Raw genomic sequence first — 24,691 nt, 5'->3', positions numbered from 1 at the left:
CCGTTTATTTATCTGATTTATTTCTTCATGCAGTGTTTTGATTATTGTTCGGTGCGTGTCCTGTCAGTCCCGCCTTCATGGGATCCCTCCTGTGACGTGGGGAAAAGTAAACTTTTTTTCTGGTCTCCAGCTGAATCTGATCCCGGGTCATCAACTCTCCACACAGTCCGCGTTAAAGCCACTGTAGAGGGTGATGTGGGTCACTGTGGATCCCGCACAATCCGCTTAGAAACAAAAACGTGGACGGTGGGGGTTTTTCCTCTTTTTTTCCTTTCTTCAGGCTGTTGCGGGACAGGGAGCAGCTCAGACCCTGGTCATGGAAAAGAAGTTAAATCCACGCTGGTTTGGAGTTTTTCTCTCTACTACGACGTTAGCGATTATTATCGTGGCCCCTGTTGGCGGTGAGTTGTTGTTTATCCTCTGCAGAGTTTGTGTTTTCCTGCACTTTTTCATGTCCCTCAAAGTGGATCTCGATCTGTTCAACAGGCAGCAGTGATCTTCTCTGCATTAAACAAACCAATCATTCAGATGCCCTTTAAAAAGACTTTTCTGTAAAGAGGTCTCTTAAAGGCATGCTGAGAATGTCTCACAGCACTAAACGTGTTTCCTACTGCAGCTCATGAAATGTGGTTTCCTCGGTTTCGCAGAGGAATGGTGACAGTAAAAACACTTTAAACTACTCATCTGTTTAATAGATCCATTGACTGAAGCTGTAAGCTGCTCAAAGTTTTCTTTTGTGACCTTATCTCACTTTTCTCTGTTATCAAGACAAGTTTATTTATGTCGCACATTTCAACAACAAGGCGATTCAAAGTGCTTCACACAAGACATCAAAAGCATCATGACAGAGGAAAGAAAAGAAACACAGGTAGACAATTAAAAAAATAACAAAAAAATATGTTAAAATAAATTAATACTACTAATTTAAATAAAATAAAAATAAACTGTAAAAAGCGTGAGTTACAGTGCAGAATTTAAAAAAATTAAAATCTTTTTAAAGGGATATTTTTCTGTATTTACCCACTTGAAAAATGAAATCCCAAACTACTGTGATAACCAATTTTGTCAAACTTAACTACATGGATAATGACGTTTATCGTACCGTATTGTAATCAGGTCAAATCATGTTGTATTGTTTCATATGGTATCATTGTATTGATCAATCCGGCAGGTTTTCTTGCCTTTTACAAAGTTATATCTGCTTACACAGAGTCAGAATATAATTTAATCATCATGTTTTTGTAGGAAAAAAATGTAACTGAAGTCTGGAGTCTATGACATTATCTCATTAGGGAGATATTTCTCCATTTAGGCTATTTAGTGAAATCAGACAGAAAACAGGATGAAACAAACAGCTGATTAATCGCTTGTCAATTTACCTAAAGGGACGATGTGTCGATGTTTGGTATCATATTACAGCTGAAGGTTTTTGGGGAAAAAGTGACATTGTAATATATTTTACTTCTGCACAATACTGTCTAAAAAAATTAAGTTATTCCAATCAAATGCAGAGAGTGTCATCGTCTCATCCTGTTGATCTATTAAGCAGTTTTTCCTGCCTGGTACAAAGTTTTCTCTGCTTCCACAAAATCCAGAACTCGCTGCAATTTAGATTTATATTCAGATTTTAAGCTGTTTGTCTGAAGTTTTGTTTTGTTAGATTTGATAATCATCTGAAGGATTTTCTTAATTGTAGACGTATAAATAGATTCAAGACATTAAGTATCAGATAGTTTTGATGTTTGATCGAAGCTTCACGGTGGTTTTGTCCTGTTTTCAGTTTCCGTTTGCGTCTTTTTCTCTCCGCTTTGGTGTCAAATCTTTAATGTTTGTTATCTCAGAGCTAAATTAAAAGATGCATAGTTGTATTTTAAAGCATTCAGAGTGATTTCAAAACATTCTTTTGTGTATTTTTCATTCAGCAGCCGCTTGTGTTGCCTCTGTGTGTTTATTAAAACCTTAAATCTGCTTCTGTAAACAGCTCAGCTCTCCGCAGGCCAGATCCACCGATCCGTCAGGACCTCTGAGCCTCTTGTGATACCTGCCCACATTTCACGGGTTTACCTGAGTCCGGATCAGCTCAGGCGGCTGCACTTCAAGCCCACCGTGGGCACCATCCAGCTCTCCGAGGGCCATGAGGCCAAATTCAACTGCTCCATCGACATCCCGGACGCCAGGCTGGAGCCCACCATCGTGTGGGTGAAGAACGGTCTGGACCTGGCTGCAAACATGCAGGTGGTGGTCAACGAGCTGCAGACCATCACAGACGGGGTCACGACTCTCCTCTCCACGGTCAAGTATGTAATCCACAGAGGTGAAACATTGTTTGACAGACTGATTAAGCAGGATAAGGAGTGTATTGATGTTCTCTATTACAGCATCAACCATGTGCAGCGGGTGGATGCTGGAGAGTATCGCTGCAGACTGAGCATCAACAACAGACTGGTGGAGTCTCAGCCAATCACCCTTGAGATAGAAGGTGAGTGTTGGCCATGTAGACTGTAAATAATGGCAATCCAAGCTGGATTGCTAGTCACATTTTTGAAGCCTTGAGTTCAACATGTTGGCTTTTGACGTGTTTGGATTTTGGAGCCAGAAGTGAAGATAACTGGACGAGCGATCGGATCCGGAGAGGAGCGAGGGGTTGGCAAACTCAGAGTTGAACAGCCTGTGCTGGTTGCTAAGTTGTTAGCTGTTGAATGAGCTAGTTAAGCAACTTATTTTCCATTTCAGTTGGTAGCTGATGGAGTTGTTTATTTATAAAACTAAGCTAAGGGCGCACTCACACTAGGCTCAGTTTCCCCCACTGGCCTGCACTCACACTGCTCCAGGACTAACCGGGCCTCAGCACGGTTACCTCTTGGACATAACGTCTTAATACAACACATGCATGGCTTTACGATGTTTTGAAGTCTGCTTAGTTTATAAGACAGGAGGACGGTTGAGTCCGTGTCTGCACATCAAAGAACAACACAAGGACGACAGATCCTTTACTGACTTTGTGGCTTATTTTGAGTCGTTTTTGAACTCACGCGCCGAGATTTCTCGATAATAAAGGCTGTCCACGTTGTGTGCTTGTGCTCATGTATGAACTGTACCGTGCAGAAGCAAGTGAATTAAGAAACTGGCTGGAGGAACCTAAAACTTTCTTGAATCAGGCTGTAAGTATTTTCAATTCTGCTTTTGAAGTTGAGGGTTTAAATACAGGCGTCTATAAGGATTGACTCGCTTTTGGAGGCAGCCTCAAGTGGCCACTGTAGGAACTGCAGAATTTGGCCATTTAGGTGTTGTCTTCACGCGTCAGCTCTGGAGGTCGCTGTCTCCTTTCATCATGATAACTGCGATGTGTTCTGCATCATATATTTAGTTTTAGTCTCCCTCATCCGCCATTGTTTTTTTGTTTTTTTGCAGGTCTCCCAACATTTCTCCATCAACCAGAGGACAGGAACGTGAGCAGAAACACACCTTTCACACTCTCCTGTGAGGCGGTCGGACCCCCGGACCCCGTTCAAATCCGCTGGCTCCGGGATGGATTACCTAACAGTGACTTCCAGAACTCTATGAGCAGCTACTCCATTTCAGGTAAGACATTTCAATCCACTTCATCTTCCTCTTTCTCACCCTCTTGTTGCATGTTCCTCTCGAGGCGGTCGAGACCTCTGAAGAGAAGTGTCTTTTTTTTTTTTTTTTTTTACACATCATCAGATTCTTTAGAATCAGAATCTAAGTCAGCATCAGTTTGAATGAGAAACAGACAATGTGTTTTGTGATTTTTCACACTTTGTTTCTTTATCAGACTGAAATGTGTCAGAGGAGCTTTAGAACTAATTTCCTCTTGTAGAAAGACTTAATTTAATTCATGACTAGACTCTAAAAGTCTGCTTTAACTGAGCGTGCTCTTTGATCAAGAAGAACTTCCAGCTTGTCTTAAAGTTTTTTAAAAGCATTTCTCTGGACGTGACATGAGGTTTACATCGACAAACTTTGTGACACTTAGATTAACTTCCTGCTGCGGTCGAACGTGGAAGCTGACGGTAGTAAATGGTTTGGAAAATGTGGAGTTGGTGTCCCTCAGCTATAGCATCAGTTTGCTGGTGGTTTCTATTCTCCCTCGTCTGTTGCTGACTCAGCATCCAAACTCTGCTAACTGCAATGAGATTTATAACCAGGGTCCGTGTTGCTGAGGCCTCCTGCTGCACTCCTGAACAGTTTTAACAGCGGTCATTTACGCATGGTCAGAGCTTTCTGTGACACCGTTCTGCTAGATTTGTGCAAAAAGATCTAACGAGGAATAACCAGTTATGAAGGAGTTCTGTACTTTTTTGAGTATCTGTACATTTGTGAAAGCACTAAATGTCTTTTGATATTGCACACTCTCCTTTTATGGTCTCAGTCCGCCTCTTCTTGAGAGCAAACATTTGCTATAGGATTACTAACCTTCATGCTCTTTATGCCCTAACCGTCATTTTCAGCTTGCCGCAGGCTAAACTCCCCTTCTGTATCTGCTGCCTGAAGCTGAGGGGTTAAAGGTTCAGAGCTGTGCTTTGGTCCAGCGTTTGCAGCGGCCTGGGCAGCGAGGGGTTGGTGGTGGTGGTGTTGGTAAGAGGGGGGGGGGTGCACAGTGAGTCTGTTCGGGGGTTGGCTCTGGGCACAAAGGCCTCATTCACGGGACGGCCCACTATACCCTGCAGGGAGGGGGCTGCACACAGAGGCTGGCAGGCTGCAGACTTCACCAGAGCTCTGCAGCAGGACCAAATACTGGCACAACAACACAGTGTAGCCCACTCTCCTGCACGTCAACCTCATGCATACTTTTCTAGAGCTCCTTTTCTTTTCTGCCCCACATAAACTTTGATCTCATTGTAACATTGGAGCCAGTGACAGTGTGTCATGTGAGTTAGTAAATGAATGTTGTTCACTGTAAAGGAAGCGATCAGCGTTGCACTTTCCCTTTAACATGGTCTGAAACTGAAAGAGGTTAATGTGGATTTTTATTCATGTTATGGATAGCTCACTTACCCCACATTTCAGCCCTGAATTAAACACCTGATGTCATTGTTTGAACAAACCACGTCTCCTGCTGCTGATCCAGTGAATGAACTCCGGTTTGTTGTGTCTGCTTTGAAAACTAATCGACCAAAATGTGGTTCAAAGAGAGAGAAAAAGAAAACGGTTTGGCTTTTAATGAGTCTTTTAATTCTCTGTATCTGCTGCCAGAGTTTAAAAACAGAAACTCTCCTGCAAGCCCAGTAAGACGGAGAGCAAACTTCTCTCCCCTGTAATTTCCATCTTTGGGAGGCCAAACCATCATTTCATACTTCTGTATGCTGTTGTTTTGTTTTGATATTCTTGCCCCCGCATTATGTGAAAGAAGAAATGCAAAAGGCATGACCTATTTTCATTTCCTTATTCCTAACAGGATATATGATTTTTACTGTATATTTTTATTGAAACATGAGATTGAGGCACACTCGGGACACTTCATTGTGTGTGAACCACAAAGAGAATGATGTGTGAAACCTCTCCCGCTGACTGAATCCTCTTTCTTTGTTGTTACATTTCAGCACAGTATTGTTGTGAATGCTCTTACAACAAAATCAATCTAAAAACATGCAAACAAACTCTCACATGTGGCTCTGTCACAATTTTTGACTCGTATCCCTCATCACACTCATGCAGAGTAAAAAAGTGGATTATGCTGCAGCCAGGTGTGATAAAACATTTTTATTATTGGACATTTTTGAAAACATGTAACTGTTGAAATCGTTTGGGTTTGTTATCATTTTAACCTCACTTTAGCAACATTATCACTTTTTATCAAAACCAAACAAACTTTAGAAAACAAGGGGGGGTGGTGGTGTTGTATCATTAGTCTAGTGGCTAGTGCACACCCCCCATGTACAGAGACTCTAGTCCTCCTTTCTCAGAGTAAAAAATCGTAATCTTAAAAATCTTGTTATTCTTTGTCCTTTTGCAGTATTATATAAGAACTAGCAGTTTCCTTTTGGACCCCATTGGACCCTCTTCATGCCTTCTTTGCCTTCTCCCTGTGTTTGCCAAGCAGTCTGAAAAAGAGTTTGCACAGCTTGGCCGACATATTTGCACATTCCTCTAAAGAGCTTAAACATCAGTTCTAATTTTGGCATTTTGTTTCTCTTAATGACGCACTTCGCTCTGACCTAATTTAAGTGGGATTCTAATTAGTGCAAGCAAGGACACTTATTGTTTGTTGTGAAAACTGAAGCTGTCTCTAAGTGGCTGCAGAGCAGAGGAAGTCAAACACGTGAGGCTGAGATATTCCACCGAACGTAAACAAAACATCCAGACTCTGCTACCCAGTCGTCTCTCACAGGGCCGCTCTGTGATTAGCTTTGTTGAAGGGTTTCCGAGATAGAGACGCACACTGGAAAACAGAGAAACAAAAGGGACACTATTCAGCAGCTGTCCCGGTTTGTATTCTAACTGGGCCGATCTGTGACCGCTGAAAGACGGGAATTGTGCATCCAGGAAAAGCGTCGCAGCAAAAAGGATTGTCACCACGGTGCATCACACCGGAGAGAGGCTTAGGTTTTTGCTTACTGCATGAGAAACAACTGTGTGAACTTTGGAGGTATAATAAAAGGAGTGAGTCATCCCTAAACGGGTGCTTTAGTCTTGCTTCTCTCTAGTTTCTCCATTGAGGCTGACATGGCACTTTTGCCCAGATTCTCCTTTTTGTTAGTTTGTGCAAACATAAAAAACCTGATGATAAAGTGTCTGGCTGCACTTGAGGCCTTCATTTCCCAGAATTGAAGTAAAAATAAACGCCTGAGTCGGGGTCAGACTATCCAAAATATTCAGCCCTATCTCGACCTTGAGGATTCAGTTGTTTTGTCAGTGTTACAGTGCTACATTGTGCTCTCTCCGATGTGTCCACTGCAGGTGTGGACAAGTACACTCAGTTCAGCTGTGAAGCATACAACTCCAAGGGTGTCACGACTTCCAGAGAAGCAAATATCAACATCAAAGGTAGAGCTGGGGTCTTTAGGGGCGGGGGGGGGGGGGGCTGTTACACATTCCAATGAGTTTTCATGATCTGCCTGCCGACCATATGTCTCAATACAAGCGGACTAATGTGTGTTTTTATGGTGTCTTATTTAGTGCTCCCCAGCCCGGTGTTTAACGTCACCGTGATAGAGAGGCAGTCCAATAAGCTGCTGCTGAGCTGGAGCCCCGGACATGATGGCTTTTCACCGCTCAGTAAATGCCACATCAGGGTAAGTCCAAACTTCTGCACAAGCAGAGATGTCACTACATAAAGAATCTTTCTTATATCCATAACACCTCCGATACTCCCTCACATACAAAATCAGGTAGCAAATTGAGTGTGTCTACATGGACTTGGTTTTGATCACAACGCGGACATGGCCTTTACATACACTCAGCGAATCCTGGACCTCCATACATGATTAAAACTAGTATCCTGGTTTTTGAGTACTGCATCTTATTTGTGCAGGCGTCTTGGATGTTTCTATTTTTCAACACAAACTGTTGCCATTTTAGATTTGAAGAAATATGGGACCACTGTGGCTTATTGCAGGCTCTCAGATTTAGGGTTTTCCACCTTTTATCCATCGACGGAAGTAAGATGCTGCTGTGTTTGTTTTGCTCACTTTGGATGAGGCCGTACCTGCGCAGGTAGTCGGCAGTAGTGTTGTAGTCAAGACCACACTAACCGAGACCAAGACATTTAGGGATCGAGGCCGAGTCTAGAATAAAAATGAAACTACAAATGAATTGAAGTTATTGGTTCTTTTAGAAAGAGGCGTTTTCTTTCTAATCACAGTAATGACTTGGAGAAATAGCCGATCAGTGGTGGTCTTGATTTAAAATCTGGAGTCGGCCATGTCTGAGATTGAGAAAAGACCAATTAAAAATGCTTTCAATTCCAAGTTTAGAACTTCAAAAGTGGTCTCGAGACCAAGACCAATTTTGCGGACTGCAACGGAAACCTGCATGCCACGGTATTCTTTCAAAGTTCTCCAGGTAGCCAAATCTGTTTTCTAAAAATCAAAATAAGTTCTTATGCTGGTGTCTGAAATCGGGATGTGATGTTTCAAAATCCAGGATTCTGAAGTCCATGTTAACACTGTCAATGTTTTAGCCCATTAAAACAATCCTCTTATTTCTCTTCATTCTAAAAAGCCTTATCATATATATGCTGAAAGAGTTTGGATCATCAGTTAAGAAATGTTTGCAGACTGACTCTGACATATTTCCTGTTACCTCTAAGGTCAAAGAGGTGAGTCGCAGGAAAGGGGAGGTGACGACCACACGGTTCGTCAACACCACAGTGCCTCCCTTCCAGTGCGGAGTCCCCGGGCTGCAGGCCATGACGTGGTACAACATGAGCGTTTCCTGCAGCAATGAGGTGGGAGCTTCTGCAGTCACCACGTGGATCCAGAGCAACACCACAGAGGGAGGTGTGTGAGTACTGAAGGAACCAGCTGATGTGATCATTTCAAAGTGGGCGTTACATCAGCAGATACCGCGGGAAATAATAATTAGTTCAATCAGCAGAAATAACTGAATTAGGAGATTATTTATTGGTGGTTGATGTGTGAGCGTCGATAGAATAAATCCCCCCCATGGAGTCCAGACCCTGGTAGGGGTGAAGCTGGATGGGTGAAGACTTGATGGATGATGATTCTGCAAAGACAGGCGCTGATGGGGAGGTGGAGGGGCGCATGAAACATCAGCATGAAGGAACTAAAGGCAGAGAAAGAATCATATATATATGCTGCATTCAGGTGCTGCTCAGGTAGTCCAAGTATTATGAGTTGGGAAGTCGTTCTTCTGGCTTCAGTGTGGAAGTCGGGCACCTAATTTTTTTTGGAGTTTCTGAGTTGTTTATCCAACTTGAGCAGGCATTCATTTACATTTTACAGCTCTAGAACTCGTTTTTCCGATTGTGTCCGACACCACATGAATGCAGCATTAAAAGGAGAGCAGAATGGTGATAGGTTGACAATGAGGGAAGAACTGCATGCGATTGGTTAGATGAGTACCGCTGACGAGACAGTGAGAGTGCAAAAAGGGATGAATGAGAAAGACTTGTTTGACCCCACTCGAGGGCCAAACTGCAACTACTTTCCCTTCAATGAATCTGATTGGTTAAAGTATAAAAAATGTGGGTCCGGATTTTCATGAAGGAGTTGGTGGTGGATCCTCAGACTAGACCAGTTTAGAACCACTGCTCTAAACGATATACAGAGAAGATATATTGGGTTTTAATAAAAGTGGATTCTTGGGCCAAAAAGAAAGACCGGACCAGAAACTAGAAAGACCAGAATCTAGAGGACCAGACCAGAATCTAGGAAGACCAGAATCTAGCAAGACCAGAAAAACCAGACCAGAAACTAGAAAGACCGGACCAGAAAGACCCCAAATGAACATATAAAGAAGGGAGTGTAACATCAAAGATCCGACCCAGATTCTTGACATTTTTGTCTGCAGGTGAAGATGATCTGAGTCCATGCCAGCGCACACACACACACACACACACACACTCTCTCACTGTAAGCCTCCTCGCAGTAGCAGCATTTAATAACTGTCATTTACAAGAGCTTCACAACAACCTGCTCTGCTCCAGGCAAAGTCCCCCTCACAAAGATTCCCGTTATCGGCTGAATCTCTGCTGTGTTCCTGAAGGGTCACGTAGGAAATAGGAGGGCTCTGACTGAGAAAACACAGACCTCTTACTGGGTGGAGCTGCATTCAATTTCCTTCCTAAAACCACCACAGGGGATATTTTGGTTGAAAGACTCGATACGCTGTGGCAGGAAATGACCACATACCAAAGTGTAATCAAAGATTTCAAAGATGGGAGAAGTCCTACTTTCTCTTTCCGTTTCTACGTTTCAGAAATTAACATTTTAAAGGAAGTTTATTAATATCCGCTCTCGTCATGTTTTAATCCCTCTTAACTCCCAATTATCGTTTTCAGTGCCCTCCGTTTATCCCCGAAACGTCAGCGTGCATCTGAACGAGTCGAGGCTGGAGATAAGTTGGAAGCCTCCCCCAGAGGACAAGATAAACGGCTTCCTGCGCGGTTACGATGTCATCATCAGAAACTCCAACCAAGTGAACAAGGTGAGTGAAGATGGAACCTTTTATCTTCTATGTGCATCCTGTTTTATGGATGTTTTGTTGATTTCCATCTCAAGTTGTATGACATCCATGGTTACCGTTTCCTGTGACTACTTCAAAATAAAAGCCCTTCCTGTTATTGCAGTATATTCTGCAGCTGATATTTTATCTAAAAAGATTTTTTACCAGTAACCAGAAACGCTGATAAAGAGGAAATGATTCAGAGAAGCTAGGTGACGCTGCCTCAATGATTTCTTGTGTATTTTGGTGTGAGTCCGTCACAACCCAGACTCAGTGAGCTGGACTTATGGGAAGACCACAACCTGAATTGGGAGAGAGACGAGGAGACAGGAGGAGCGCTGACACAGTCAGTCTGTTTCATTCCACCACCAACATTCAAATCTACTTTAAGTGTTTGAATTTGTGCATTTTTTGTAGACTAAGAAACTGGTCAGAATACACACATCATGCAAGTAGAATAGACGACTTAGTGTTGTAGTACTCAAGATCGGTCTTGGCCTCGAGACCACTTTTTTGAAGGTCTCTGTTCCGTCTTGGAATCGCAAGCATTTTTACTGGGTCTTGTCTCCAGATTTTAAATCAAAACCGGTCAAGACCACCGCTTCTTTCTCATGTCATCACTGTGATTAGTTTGGTTTTTCCTCCCTCGGTTATGGCCACAACCTTCCTGGTGTTCCGGTTGTAATCAGAGACACGCCCCCTAAACACAAGATGATGGTTTTTTATTGATATTTATGGTCTTGGTCTTGACTCGGTCTGGATCCCTAAATGTCTTGGTCTTGACTCGGTCTGGATCCCTAAATGTCTTGGTCTTGACTCGGTCTGGATCCCTAAATGTCTCGGTCTTGACTCGGTCTGGATCCCTAAATGTCTCGGTCTTGACTCGGTCTGGATCCCTAAATGTCTTGGTCTTGACTCGGTCTCTGAGCGTTCTGGTCTCTGGAAAGTCTTGGTCCCGATTAGTGCGTCCTTACACCCTTCATCACTAAAACGACTGTTTGCCGTCGTCCTGTTCTCCTCTTCATTCTACCGTTGTGATTTCCAGAGACGGAGTTCGTGTTTTTTTTTTTCATTTTCATTTCTGATAACAATGACTGAAGTATGACAAACATGAAGAGAATGTGTCCTGCGTATTGGGAATATGTGACCCTCCCTTTGTCCCGCCCACTGAAGCAGAGTTCAGCTTCCTCTTGTCTATAAAAAAAACTTATCAGATTTTTCACTTCTGTCTCCGCAGCAGAGGGAAAGTCACTCATCGATTCATTTTTTTAAGATTCACTCTCTAAGAAATAACAACCTTTATTTTTAACTCTACGTCTATTGTGAGGATGAAATGTCCCGCTCATTATTCCATGATGATAGTCGAGTGCATTCATGTTCTCTTGGAGTACAATAGTGTGTTTCCCGTCCTTCCTGTGTGTGTGGAAGTGAGAGGAAGCCCGACGGTGTGAAAACTGGCATTCAGTGTTTTCCTTTCTTCAGCATGTGGCCGTGAGTCATCGCAGACTGAATGGAATATGAACACAACGGGATGTGTACCTCAGGTTCTGTGCCTCGTCCAGTCAGGTCGTGACGTTATCACACACAAAGGCTTCTCAAATTTAGCGGTGACTGGAAATGTGTGCAGAGGTTACGTGTTTAATCATTACACTCACCTGCTGCTTGAGAAGGGCTGAGTAAGTGAGCACTCACAATAAACACGTCACAACAGTCTGAATTGTAAACAGGAAATAATTTCTCATTTCTCTCGGCAGGTAGATATTTTCGCCTGGATATAGGAAACATACTTTCACACCGTTTTAATGCTGTCACATGGAGGTCAAAATGTACACGACAGCAATAGATGTTTTAACTTAATACATAAATAGTTAAAGGAAGAATGTGCAACTTTTTGATCCACTAGGTGTCGCCCTTGAGGTCCAGTATGAAAACAAAACAAACTGCTGTTTGGCCACGCCTCCTCCATACTGAATCCCCCGCTCTCCTCCAGAGACACACCTCCAACCCCTCTCCAACCGCGTTCACATGAAGGAGTTCTGAATAAGAACGCACCATGATTGAAGTGAAATCTGCGGACAAAATTGTCCTTTGCTCGAGCTGCAATCACCTGTGTCCTACATTGTTGTGTTAGCATGCTAATGTTAGCGCTCTTTAGTTAGCTCGTAGCTTCACATTTCATGTAAACTGACACAGAATGAGCGTGATCTAAAAACTCTTACTAACATCCGAATAATCAGTGAGTATGTTCTTCTTCTTCTCTCTAGTTCTTGACTAAAACAGCTTTTATACACAAGGGGAGGAGCCGGCCGTCCCGTCCATGTAAACACGGCTCTGACAACAACACAGCCAGCGGGACTCGAGCTTCTCCCTCATTGTAGACAGTCATGACTCAGAGACACATTTACACAGGACAGACTGGATTTCTGTTGTATTTATGTGAAACATGCCAAACATGGAGGCCAGGACAGGGATATAAACATACTTGTGTTCTTACCAAGCGGCAACCGAGCAGAAAAAATGAGGCCGAAGTGGAAGTGCAAAAAATTGCAATTCATTGCGTGTCCACTTGGGGCTTGTTCGGAAAGACTCAAAAGTTGAATGAATGCACACCTCATATTAAAATGTCCGTTTTGACGGCAAAAATCCGACCTGTGGCTCCTTTTCCGCATGACGTCATTCCCCAGTCTCCGACTCTATCCACTGTCCTATGGCTACAATAAAGGTACAAAAAAAACCCAAATAAATCTTAAAAACAAATAAACTAATGGGAGTAAATACATACCCTAAAAGATATTCATTGACACCTTCATATAGAAACGAGTACCTGCCTAAACATCCATAAACCCTGATATAATCTATTCTCTTGTCACCATCACTGCTCCTGAGTTTGAGGTCATTTCCCCAAATCTAGAGGATTTGCGGTTGTCAGATTCTTTAAGCACATGTCTGTGTTTGGTCGGCACAGACGTGAGAGAGTGTGAATCATGGGTTCAGCTGTCAGCACTTTGGTGAAGCAGAGGAACCCCAGATGATGATACGGTGTGTGTGATGTTGTGAAACATCGGGGTTTGTCTGTCACATGTTTCCCCGCTGTTGGAGCACATGTGCTCATCTAGGAAGTCAGCCTTCTTCCCTTTTTCATTTTGAGTGATAGTTTCTCTGGAATACAGTAACCCTGCTTTTTCACAATTAAAGGTTTGATATTGCATCAGAAATGGCATTAAAGGGACTTTTTAATTTTGTTTTAGTGAATTTAAAGGAAGGAAAAAGAAGAAGGAGACAGTGAGAGAGAAAAGGTGTGACATGCAGGAAAAAAACTGTTGAGCTAGATTTGAGATGTTGCACTAAAGTACAAGATGTTCCTTAACATGCTGTTCGAACACAACGTTTCAATTGTTGCCTCTTTTCATGGCTTTAAAAACAAGCTTATTTTTCAGATGAACAATAATTGTACCTACAATTAAAGTAGAAGAAAGAACTGTAGCCTACACCGTAAAATCACAGGAGGATTATTGGACTAAATTCCTGTTTAGTCCAATAATTATCTGTCCTTCTTATCAATCTTTTATTAAGTCTCTGTTGGTTTCACAGCCTCACAGCAAAAGACAGAAACAGTCTGAAAAATATTTTAAAAATCTCTAAAAGAAGTCAGGTGTGCAACAAACAGATCTGAATTATCTTCCTTACGACCAGATCCATGAGAAAAGAGTTTGTTCAGCTGTACATAGATAGATATTTAGATTCATGACGAGGATGTTAACTCGGCTCAGTTGGTAGAGTCAGGGTTCAATCCCCGGCTCCTGCAGCCACATGTCCGATGTGTCCTTGGGCAAGACACTTAACCCCAAGTTGCTCCTTCTGCTTCAGCGACGGTGTATGAATGGGTTCAGTTACTTCTGATGGACTCTTCACTCAGCAGTCTCTACCATCAGTGTGTGAATGTGTAGGTGTGACCTGCGGTGTAAAAGCACTTTGAGTAGTCTGGAGACTAGAAAAGAACGATACAAGCTCAAGTCCATTTAGCATTTAACTTTTTGGATATTTGACATGATGTATGAGGATATCCTTCAAACTGAGACTCCCCTTAAAGGTGCCCACGTTAGGCCTGTACCTGACTGATCGTTGACTGTTCGCGCTCTTTGACACATATTCTCATTGGAGTTTAACCACATCATTAAACCCTTTTTCTACTAGACTTGGAATAACAATGTATTCTATGATAGGACTTGATCCTTTCTTTTTAATCTTGCATTAATGCGACCGTATAACCATATTACACATGCCCATTAAATCAGGCGCTGACGGCCCACTGTGTGTGTGTGTGTGTGCAGGTCAGACCACCACCGCAGCAGCCACAATGTAGAATTAAATGACGATTGTGCTCGACTGTGAGACTGGCCGTCGACTGAGGCTGTGACAAACAGATCCTTGAATATTCGACTATATGTGGTCACTCGTAGCTCATTTATTCTCTACTTTTGCTCCCTGTCGTTATAAAGCTAGGAAAATGTAAACAACTGCATCATTGAAACTTTGCTCAGCCTGCGTCTAAGTTCTTCTAACGGGTTGAACTTTCTCTCCACCCAGATAATGATTAACCTTGAGCTTTTTTTTTTTTTTTTTAACGCTGATGTCTGTTGTTTGTGTGTTTCAGGTCCACAGTAACACCACCATGCTGTCTGTACCCGTGCAGGAATTCAACATGACCTACAGCGTGGAGGTGGCGGCGTGCACGCAGGCGGGGAGCGGCATGGTCAGCCCACGAGTCTGGCTTTATGTGCCAGAGGACAGTAAGCTGCTCTATTGATTCATCTCAACATCTGGGAGCTTTATCATCCTGCCAACATAGTTTAACTAATGTGCTGCACTGAGGCAAGAATAACACGTCTGCCTGTGAGGAGTGAAACACCTTTTAAGGCTTCAGTCTGTGTCTTTAGCTTCACTTGCAGCGTCGCTCTCTTCAGAACGAACCGTCATTAAGTCTGTTCTTGTGTCCAGAATGAAATCTCATCAAATGCAGGATTGATGGCTGTGACATTTTGTACAGATGTTCTTTGTCCAAAGAGGAATGAAGCTTTTTAATTCTCTCCTCCTCTCGGCCTTCGGAATCATTTTAAGAATAATTTAAAACAACTTTCTGAAACCTCTAAAGGAAGAATGTGCAACATGTTCCACATAAATATATCAGAAATCAAGCCTCATGACTGTCTACAGTGAGGGAGAAGCTCGAGTCCCGCTGGCTGTGTTGTTGTCAGAGCCGTGTTTACATGGACGGGACGGCCGGCTCCTCCCCTTGTGTATAAAAGCTGTTTTAGTCAAGAACTAGAGAGAAGAAGAAGAACATACTCACTGATTATTTGGATGTTAGTAAGAGTTTTTAGATCACGCTCATTCTGTGTCAGTTTACATGAAATGTGAAGCTACGAGCTAACTAAAGAGCGCTAACATTAGCATGCTAACACAACAATGCAGGACACAGGTGGTTGCAGCTCGAGCAAAGGACAATTTTGTCCGCCACTTGCGCTGGACTCGTTCGTTTGAATGTGAGGGGAGCGGGGTTGGAGGTGTGTCTCTGTAGGAGAGCGGAGGCTTCAGTATGGAGGAGGCATGGCCTAACAGCAGTTTGTTTTGGTTTCATGCTGGAGCTCAAGGGCGACACCTAGTGGATCAAAAAGTCACACATTCTTCCTTCAATCTAAATTCATTGCTTCAAATTCTTAACTCTTACCTTTCATTGGAAAGACAGTTCTTACTCTATTCTTACTCTCCTGTTTGCAGATTATATTTTTTCATGTTTATAATTTCTCCTCTTTTTTTTTCCCCCCAGAATCAGCGGTGTCCCCGTCGTCCAGCCCGGACACCGGGGTCCCTGACTCGGTCTATGTGGTGCTGGGCGTGGCGTGCAGCATCTGTCTTCTGCTGCTGATCCTCTGGGGGGCTATCTGTGTACACAACAGGTCCTCTGACTCCTGGTTTGGGTACGCTGACAAGCTTTCACTTTCTGTGCAAACACAATTGTCAAAGTTACTTTCAGTTTGTCTTTGGCAGTAGCTTGTCTGCGATTTCCTCTTTTTCTTTTTTTAAAACTAGTGAAAGGCAGAGTAGGTCGTCTGATGTTTTTTAGGGGGTTTCCTTCTATTTGTGCCTGATAGATTTAAAGCTTTCGGCTTCAGCGTCCAGGCAGGTCGTCCACCAAATATCTGATACATCTGCACTCCTAAAAAATATCTAGATAATTTCATGGAGGACTGCTCCTGAAATCCTTCTGATCTGGTCGTTCAGAAGTGCACCTAAAGGAAGTAGTGGACGAAGCAACCGCCGAGTCCGCTATACGTGTATACTGTGTCTACTTTCTTTAATGTGTTCTGCTTTATATTACTGAACAATAACTTGCATGAAGATTATCTTGCATTGCCAAAACATCCTCTCGCTGACATGAAAGAAAAAAGTGTCTGTTTTCATGAACTGCTCCTCCTTGCTCCCTCTCCGCTCTGAGTCCGTCAGCTGCACTCTGTTGAGCCCACACTGTTAGACCCCACGTGGGCCAAGTCTGCTCTGATTGGTCTGCCGATCCGCTCTGTCGTTATTGGTCAGTTGCTCAGCACGCTTCTCGGAAATTTCAACATGAGCTGCAGGGCCACAACGAGCCAATGGGCTTAGATCAGTGATCTCACACTGACAAGACGTCCCACTGACAAATTGTTATCGAGGGGGGGCTAGAACCGAGCGTTACATGCAGCTAATGCTACAGCTAACAGGAGGACGTAGGAGACGCTGGGTTTCCACACACTTTGAATTTTTGCACATAGATGTAAACAGGTCTAAACATGCACAGGACACTTGGAAAACACACTAAAGGGCAAATAAAACCAGAAGAAGCATAATATGGGATATAATATGAAGTAACTAATCTCTCATTTTGTTGTTTATTAGGTAGAAATGTTCCTACAATTGTGTCTTTCTAAGATTAATTGCTTTGCTATAAATTATATGTATTCTCTTTTCTAACTACTCAAAAATCTCAGATGTGATAGAGAAGTTATTTTTGTATTGCCATGTGGCGGTGTTTGGTTTTCTTTCCCTGCTGTTGGATGACTTTGAAAACCTAAAAAACTTCCTGACTCTGTTAATAAACGGCCTCTGCTTCCTCTTAATCACTATTGCCTGCACCTGAGAACAGTTAATAACTGTGCAGCTGGAGGAGTAGCAGCTGTGACTCAGGCATGCCGATCAGGATACGGACAGGAATGTGTCACAGGCTGCGGCTCAGAGGGGAAAACAGCGACTGACAGCTCAGAGGGCTTCCTCACTTTGACCCCCCTCCTGGAGTTGAATCCCAGCCTCTGTTTTTGTTTTTGTGATCAGAGTTGTGGTGACGTTACCTCAGCATTGCCTGTGTTTTCTTTCCCTCTGTCGCCCCCTGCAGGTGGATGTTTAGAGGTGAAGAAAAGCTGCAGCCGGTTGTTCAGTACCAGAGATCCTACAACCGATCAGCCATAGGAATCACTCGTGAGTTCATGAACATTACTGTAAAACTTTTGTATTCCCATTAAAAAATCTGATATATTTAGACATGCATATATATACACCAACGCACACACATTACCATGTCACCTTGTTTTTAAAACCTTTATGTGACAAATAAAGGTAAACCTCTCAGAAAAACAAGTATGTCAACTTCTCCTCTTCCTCAAAAAATAAATACCATCTCGAACCATGAAGCATCTCGTTTTCAAGGGGGTCCAACACAAAAACAGAAAACCAGTACAGACACAGTCATGCACATCTTACACACATCCCTCCCACTAACCCACAGCACCCACACAAAATCATCACAGGTAGATTCACAGAATGACGTAGAATGCAATCAAGAAAACGAATGATGTAAATAAAATCCCTGCAGCAACTGGGACCATTAACAAGTTCAAGTAGGCAGGAAGGAAGTGTGTAGAAGAAAAGGCTAATTAGATTTCCTAGAGGTATACATGATCTGATACATGAATATCTAACAGCCAACTGTTTACAAACCTTAGAAAACAATAACATAAAAAGAGTCTTCACTGTGTTTGGTTTGGATTTGGAAAATCGTTATTGTCCCCGAGCTGCAATTTGGTTTGCAACAGAGGTCCATACAGTCAATATATCCATAAAAAACAGCACCATGACATGAATGCATACATATTGTTGCTGACTCTTCTCGGTGTCAATGAGTAAACAATCTATAAACTGTTAACATGTTTAATAAGAATATACTTTGTGTTGTCTATTTAAATTTTTTGCATCATATTTGCACATTTTGAGGCATGAAGGGAAAATGAGCCACAGGTCAGATGTAGGTTTCCTGCTTCGAGGACTATAACCTCTGTACATGGGGCGTGGGGTCTAACCAGTAGGCCACTGGTGCCCCCCATGCTGTCAGCATATTTTAAAACACACACACTAACCTGAGTGGGGTTTTGTTCTGCAGTGGGGAACCTCGGCATTAGTGAAGACCTGCAGGCCAAGCTTCAGGACGTGATGGTCATGAGGAGCTTGCTCTCCATCGGGAAAGTTCTGGGAGAGGGTGAGTGGACCGTTTTTTTAATTTTATTTTGTCAACTCCACACGTTTGAACGCTTAAGTAACTCATGCTGTGCAGAATATGAAGTGTTTGGTTTCCTCCCATCAGGGGAATTTGGCTCCGTGGTGGAGGGACATTTAAGACAAATAGACGGCTCTTCAGAAAAAGTCGCCGTGAAGACAATGAAATGTAAGTTTTCTTTTACTAAAAGCGATCATCCATTTACTAAAAAACAAAAACAAAAGCAGCGGATAACTTTTTAATTTTCTCCTCGGACAGTGGACAGCTTCTCTCAAAAGGAGATTGAAGAGTTCCTGAATGAGGCGGCGTGCATGAAAGATTTCAACCACCCGAATGTCATCAGACTGCTCGGTAGGAGAAACAAAGTCAAGAAGAATCTAAATACTGGTCTTCCTTCATTTGAACACCTGTGCAGTAATTATGTGCGTTGATTTGTCCTCTTCAGGTGTGTGCTTGGAAGTGGGCTCTGGGAATTTTCCCAAGCCCATGGTCATCCTGCCGTTCATGAGATACGGAGACCTACACAGCTTCCTGCTGCGCTCGCGCCTGGGAGAGTGTCCGTTGGTGAGATAAAGAATCCAAAATAATGATCTTATAGAATATTAATATAAGAATAAACAACATTAAGTTGTGATTGTTGTGGTTCTCTTCTCAGTTCTTGCCCACTCAGACTCTTCTGAAGTTCATGGTGGACATCGCTCTAGGTATGGAGTATCTCAGCGGTCGGAACTTTCTGCACCGGGATCTGGCGGCTCGCAACTGCATGTAGGTTACAAAATCAAACTTTTACTAATAGTTAAATGACACATAACAGCCAAGGTAACCATGACAAAACAATGTAGCATCAAAAGAATGAGGAGGGAGGACAGCAGCTTTTTTAAATCGCAGGTTTGAAATTTAACACTTCAAAACAGTTTTTTTGTTGGGCTTTTATTTTGAAAATGTTGTACTGTTTTAGGATGAGGATACTTTTCTTCCTAGCTTGCTACAAACCTGCTTTTATTCTGAAAGAAAATTATGTATTTTTGGTCATCTAAGGTCACAACATGAAGTTAAGCACTCAAACAGGAAGTGGTTAGGGATCCCAAACTGACGCCTATTTAAAACATTCAAGGTCACCGTACAAAGCAGAGATGAAAATGAACAACAAAGAACTAACGTGTGTGTTTGTGTGTCCAGGCTGCGTGACGACATGACGGTGTGTGTGGCCGACTTTGGCTTATCGAAGAAGATCTACAGTGGAGACTATTACCGGCAGGGCAGGATCGCCAAAATGCCCGTGAAGTGGATCGCAGTGGAGAGTCTGGCCGACAGAGTTTTCACAATAAAGAGCGACGTGGTGAGTACATCTGTGTGTGTCACCAGAAGAAGAGCCGAACCCCTCGTCTGGTTCTACTCATGACTCTTCCTAAAATGTGTTTTTTGAGTCGTCAGCTGAGTTGACTCTGAGCTAATTACTCAGCGTTCTTCTGAAGGGTGTGGTGCCGCTTTTGTTTTGAAAGTCTTTGTGACGTCGTTTATCATCAATGTGTGGTTATTATTGGAGTTTTGATTTCTTCTGCACATATTTTGTAACCTCTGGCAATTTCAGAACACTTTTAAATAAAAGTAGAAATAGATCAAAATCCAGTTTTCTTGAACTGTTGGAAATTAAAGATTTCTTTAAGTGTTAAAGGATGGGAAAATTAATTAATGTTTATCCCCCCTTCTTGAAATTTGAAATAGAGAGGATGAATAAATTCTCGCTTCATACATTTTGTTAGTGAACTTCAAATAACAATATAGATACATGGTGGTGAGGAGTGGTGGCGTTCAGGAGCGCTGGGACAAAGCAGAGCGAGGCACCGGGAAAGAATACAAAAAAACAAGCAGTTTGAATGAAAAAGGAGAAGACAGGATAGCACAAAAACAATCTGATAATGACTCTTAACGGGGCCGATAAACCACCGAGTAGTGACGACAATCTGGCAGCTCTCTGGAAGATGAGGAGGGGAATGATGCTGCATTCAGGTGCTGCTCGGGTAGTCCAAAGTTCCCAGTTGGGAAGTCGTTCTTCCGACTTGATTGTGTTCATGTGCTTACAGTTCGGAAAGTCTGAATGTTGTAATACCAGCAAAAAAACTAAAAAAAGTTGATGCGACGAAGAAGATCAGTGGAATGTCTAATGTTATATTTTAGCAAAAAGTTGATGTGCAATACGTGAATTAATAAAACGTATCCTAACATTATCTAAACATATATTGCCCCCCATGTGATGACGATTCTGACGCCATATCGGCAAATCGGGCACCTAATCCTAATCCGAGTTTTCGAGTTGTTGTTCCGATTTGAGCAGGTGTTCATGTGCATTTCACAACTCGGAGACTCGTTTTTCCGACGTGTCCGTCCCTGCATGAATGCACCATGAGAGCTGCTGTGGATGAGCCAGATGTTCGGCATCTGTGAATGAACGCCCCAATCAGATAACCAGGAAGAACAGAACCACAACATAAGAGCCTGAACCCAAGAACGCGAGAAATAAAGAAAAAAACATACCACTCAATATAAACCAAGACAGTTTGAAGGTTAATCTAGTTCGGTAAGGTAATTTGTAGAGAGCAGAGCGATGACAGTTTTTAGGTTTGCATTAAAGGTTTCTTAGAAATTGGAAGAGTAGTCATAATTATGTAGGCTTTGTATAAAGTATCTTACTCTGTGTGTTTCAGTGGGCATTTGGAGTCACCATGTGGGAGATTGCGACACGAGGCATGACGCCGTATCCAGGCATCCAGAATCATGAAATTTACGACTACTTACTGGAAGGACACAGACTGAAGCAGCCGACAGACTGTTTGGATGAGCTGTAAGTACATCTCCTCCTCTCTGTAATAGTTGCACCCAAAAAGCAGGACTCCTTTAAAGATATGTATCATGATCTATTAAAGGGGACATATCATCCCTCCTCCTCCACCTTTTCAAACAGCCCCCCTGTGGTCTAAATGAAACATCTGTGCTGTGCTTTGGTCAGAATATAACATGAATCAAGCACCAGAGGAGGTTTGTGACCCTGTAGAAACCAGCTCTCTCAGAACGCTCCGTTTTGGTGTGTGTGTCTCTTTAAATGTAATGAGTTTTCCCTGTAGACATCACTCCTCTGTAGAGAGAATAAAAATGGCAGACCTGCTCAAAAGTTTTGTTCTAGGCTGGGGGTGGAGTCCATGGGTGGAGATACCAGCGGAGGGGAGGGGATTTTTTTTTTTTAACCAGAATCCCACTGTGACATCACAAGGAGAGCACATTTGAAACTGTGTTGTAAGACTTATGCAGACCACAAACAAAGGACTGGATGGGTTTATTTCACATGTTGTGGGTCAGTAGACTCTCAGGTTACCAGATGTATGTTCAAAAACACTGTAGAAGTGGATTTTTCATAATATGTCCCCTTTAAATGACTTCCTTTATTCCCCTGTGTGCAGGTATGAGATCATGTACAGCTGCTGGAGGGCCGACCCGGTGGACCGACCCTCCTTTACGCAGCTGCGGGAAATGATGGAAAAGCTCACAGAGAAACTTCCAGAGTCTTTCAGCAAAGACGACATCATCTATATCAACACCAGCTTTCCTGAAGAGGACGCCGAAGGAGAAACGCTTCCTGCAGATCATCCTCTGTTCAACTCGTCGCCCTCCTGCAGCCACCACACCGCAGAAAACTCGGTCGTCACCGCGGACATTCACGGCAGCTTGGAGGAGGAGGAGGAAGAGGAGGAGGAGGAGGAGGAGGGCGACGATCGCTACGTGGTGGTGATCTCCTCCGATCCCTCCATGAGACCTCCTGCTGCGAACACTCCTCTTTTAATAAGTCGTGCAAACGGAGACAGGGCAACCGATGCGACGGCGGTGGATCACAGCTCGAGTGACACCTCTCACCTGCTGTGAAGATCCAAACTGAAACAAAAAATGAAGCGCCTCATCGCACTGGGAGCACCTTGACTTTTTCCTCATGTGCACTTTCTGCAGCAGCACCAGCAGTTAATGCGTCCCATGGCCAGCCTTTACGTCAGTGTTAGGATTGTCGTCTTTTTGTGTCAACTTCCGACACACTTTTCATAAGCTCAAGATACACTGAACTGTGAAATTGATTACTGTATTGGATTTTGTGTTGTGATGTAAATATAGAAATGTACAGAGCGTTTATAAAGTGATCTTATGTAATGTATAAATATGAGTTTTAATGTCGTCATTAAAGTAAGACGCAATTTTATCATTTTACTAATTCCCTCACATTGATGACGGTGTTTATGTGAACATATTTATTTCCTGCAGTGGTGTCATTCAAGGGGAAGCAGGATAAGTACATTGATTGATTGTATTTATTTTCATGTCATGCACCAAAGTGCCCAACCCTCATGGGTTTATAAGAAATTCAGTTGCAGTGGTTCCCGGTAACATTTTCATAACACTACAAAGTCGCATGTTCCTGTCACAGCTCAGTCTTAAACAGTGTGTTCTGTCTTTTCTCCCAGCATGCTTTGCAGATAAAATCTGTTGCAAAAAAGGTTTCTCTTCTAAAACACAATTCAAGTTTTACATAAATGTCAATGGAAGAAAAAAAAGAACATTCCTTACGTCATCATAGATCGGACAGTAAAACAGAAAATTAATCTCATTCTTTTGGGAATTACATCCGTTACAGCAGAGAGTTCTTTTGGGGTAAACCTTTACTGTTCTTTGAATGAGAGTAAATAATGTTCAAATACTTCAGGTATAGAGACAGCACCGCATGTAAATCAAATAAAAGATGGATTAACATTATATTAAAGGATGGCAAATAAACCAATTATCTGTGGCACACTGTAAATTTGCTCACAATAAAGGTAACATTAACGTATTTTTAAGTGTGCCACAGATTTTTGATTTAGTTTTCATTGAGTGTTTCTGCAACAGAGCGGTTGGCTGTACACAAAGTACCCTGTTGGTCATTTTCGTACAATAGGATGTAAAGTAGATTAAAGGATAAATAAAATAAATTAACAAAGATGCATTAATATGTAGGGAATATGCAGTTTATTATGGGGTTAACGAACCGTCCCCATCCTCCCTGTAAAGGTGTTATGCAGAGAGTTGCATGCACCTCGTGGAAGTGTTAGAAAACATTTTTACAGTTTATGTATTAATCTTACTTCTGGTGGCAGATATGTGATGGCAGATTTATGGAAGCCCATTTCTGCCACTGTGATAAAAAAAAAAAAAGATCCTGTAAGTCATTATGAGTTAGTATTTCAATATAATGACTTAGTATCTCATTATTTTGAGATATTAACTCATTAAGATGACTTAGAGGATCTTTTCTTTTTCATCACAGTGGCAGAAATGTATGGAAGCCCATTTCCACCAGTTAATAAAATAAAAATGAAAATTTGGCTTTGTTGAGATTTTTGTCAAAATAATGAGATAAAAAGTCGAAATTATAAGATAATAAAGTCAGGGACACCATCTACTATCGTGAACTTTAGCCTACAAAATAACTGTGTGACACATTGACAGTTAAACGGTCCAGTCAATGCTACTTAAACAGTAATGGAATGTGTTTAGTTCCAGCGACAACCATATTAAAAGACATAACTATTTATTATGCATCTAACATTTACTACATTTGGCAGAATTAGGATTGCTTGAATTGCCTTAGGATTGCATATCGTTTACATGGCTGGGCGAGTGAGGGGATGCGGGGACTGCAGTGCCAGCTGGAGCACATGCACATTTACCAACTCGTAATTCTGACTTTTTAGCTCATAATTTCTTAGACTTAAATTTAGACAACTTTATTTATCCCAGAGGGCAATTTGGTTCCAGAGTCCACCCATACAATGCAGACATTTACAAACAAACAACAGAAGGAGATTAATCAGAGACAACAAACAAATCAGTATTTGGCAAAGGTAAGCGTTGGCACGATGAGACCCTCGTGTGGTCTGTTTGGGA

The 24,691-nt window shown here is 42.4% G+C and overlaps 1 protein-coding gene across 1 annotated transcript; it reads left to right on the top strand.

Moving 5' to 3' along the window:
- Positions 1-120: 120 nt before the first annotated feature.
- mertka (c-mer proto-oncogene tyrosine kinase a) lies at positions 121-22,970 on the top strand. The gene is made up of 19 exons (XM_020653461.3): positions 121-401; positions 1,982-2,297; positions 2,379-2,479; positions 3,412-3,582; positions 6,922-7,008; positions 7,141-7,256; positions 8,273-8,462; positions 9,986-10,131; positions 14,804-14,939; positions 15,977-16,127; positions 17,576-17,658; positions 18,617-18,712; positions 18,818-18,898; positions 18,989-19,081; positions 19,176-19,294; positions 19,386-19,495; positions 19,910-20,069; positions 21,436-21,572; positions 22,186-22,970. The coding sequence occupies exons 1-19, from the start codon at positions 317-319 to the stop codon at positions 22,643-22,645; spliced, it is 2,838 nt and encodes a 945-aa protein (XP_020509117.2). The 5' UTR covers positions 121-316; the 3' UTR covers positions 22,646-22,970.
- Positions 22,971-24,691: the final 1,721 nt, after the last annotated feature.

This window comes from Labrus bergylta, chromosome 10 (genome assembly GCF_963930695.1).
Source record: "Labrus bergylta chromosome 10, fLabBer1.1, whole genome shotgun sequence".
Taxonomy (NCBI): domain Eukaryota; kingdom Metazoa; phylum Chordata; class Actinopteri; order Labriformes; family Labridae; genus Labrus; species Labrus bergylta.
This window is presented reverse-complemented; position numbering and strand designations above follow the sequence as displayed.

What these genes read in the sequence shown, in the direction of transcription:
- mertka (XM_020653461.3), top strand. Translation starts at nt 317, where the DNA reads ATGGAAAAGAAGTTAAATCCACGCTGGTTTGGAGTTTTTCTCTCTACT. An exon ending in ACTCTCCTCTCCACGGTCAA is followed by an intron (nt 2,298 to 2,378) that starts GTATGTAATCCA and finishes TCTCTATTACAG; the next exon opens with CATCAACCATGTGCAGCGGG. An exon ending in AGCAAATATCAACATCAAAG is followed by an intron (nt 7,009 to 7,140) that starts GTAGAGCTGGGG and finishes TGTCTTATTTAG; the next exon opens with TGCTCCCCAGCCCGGTGTTT.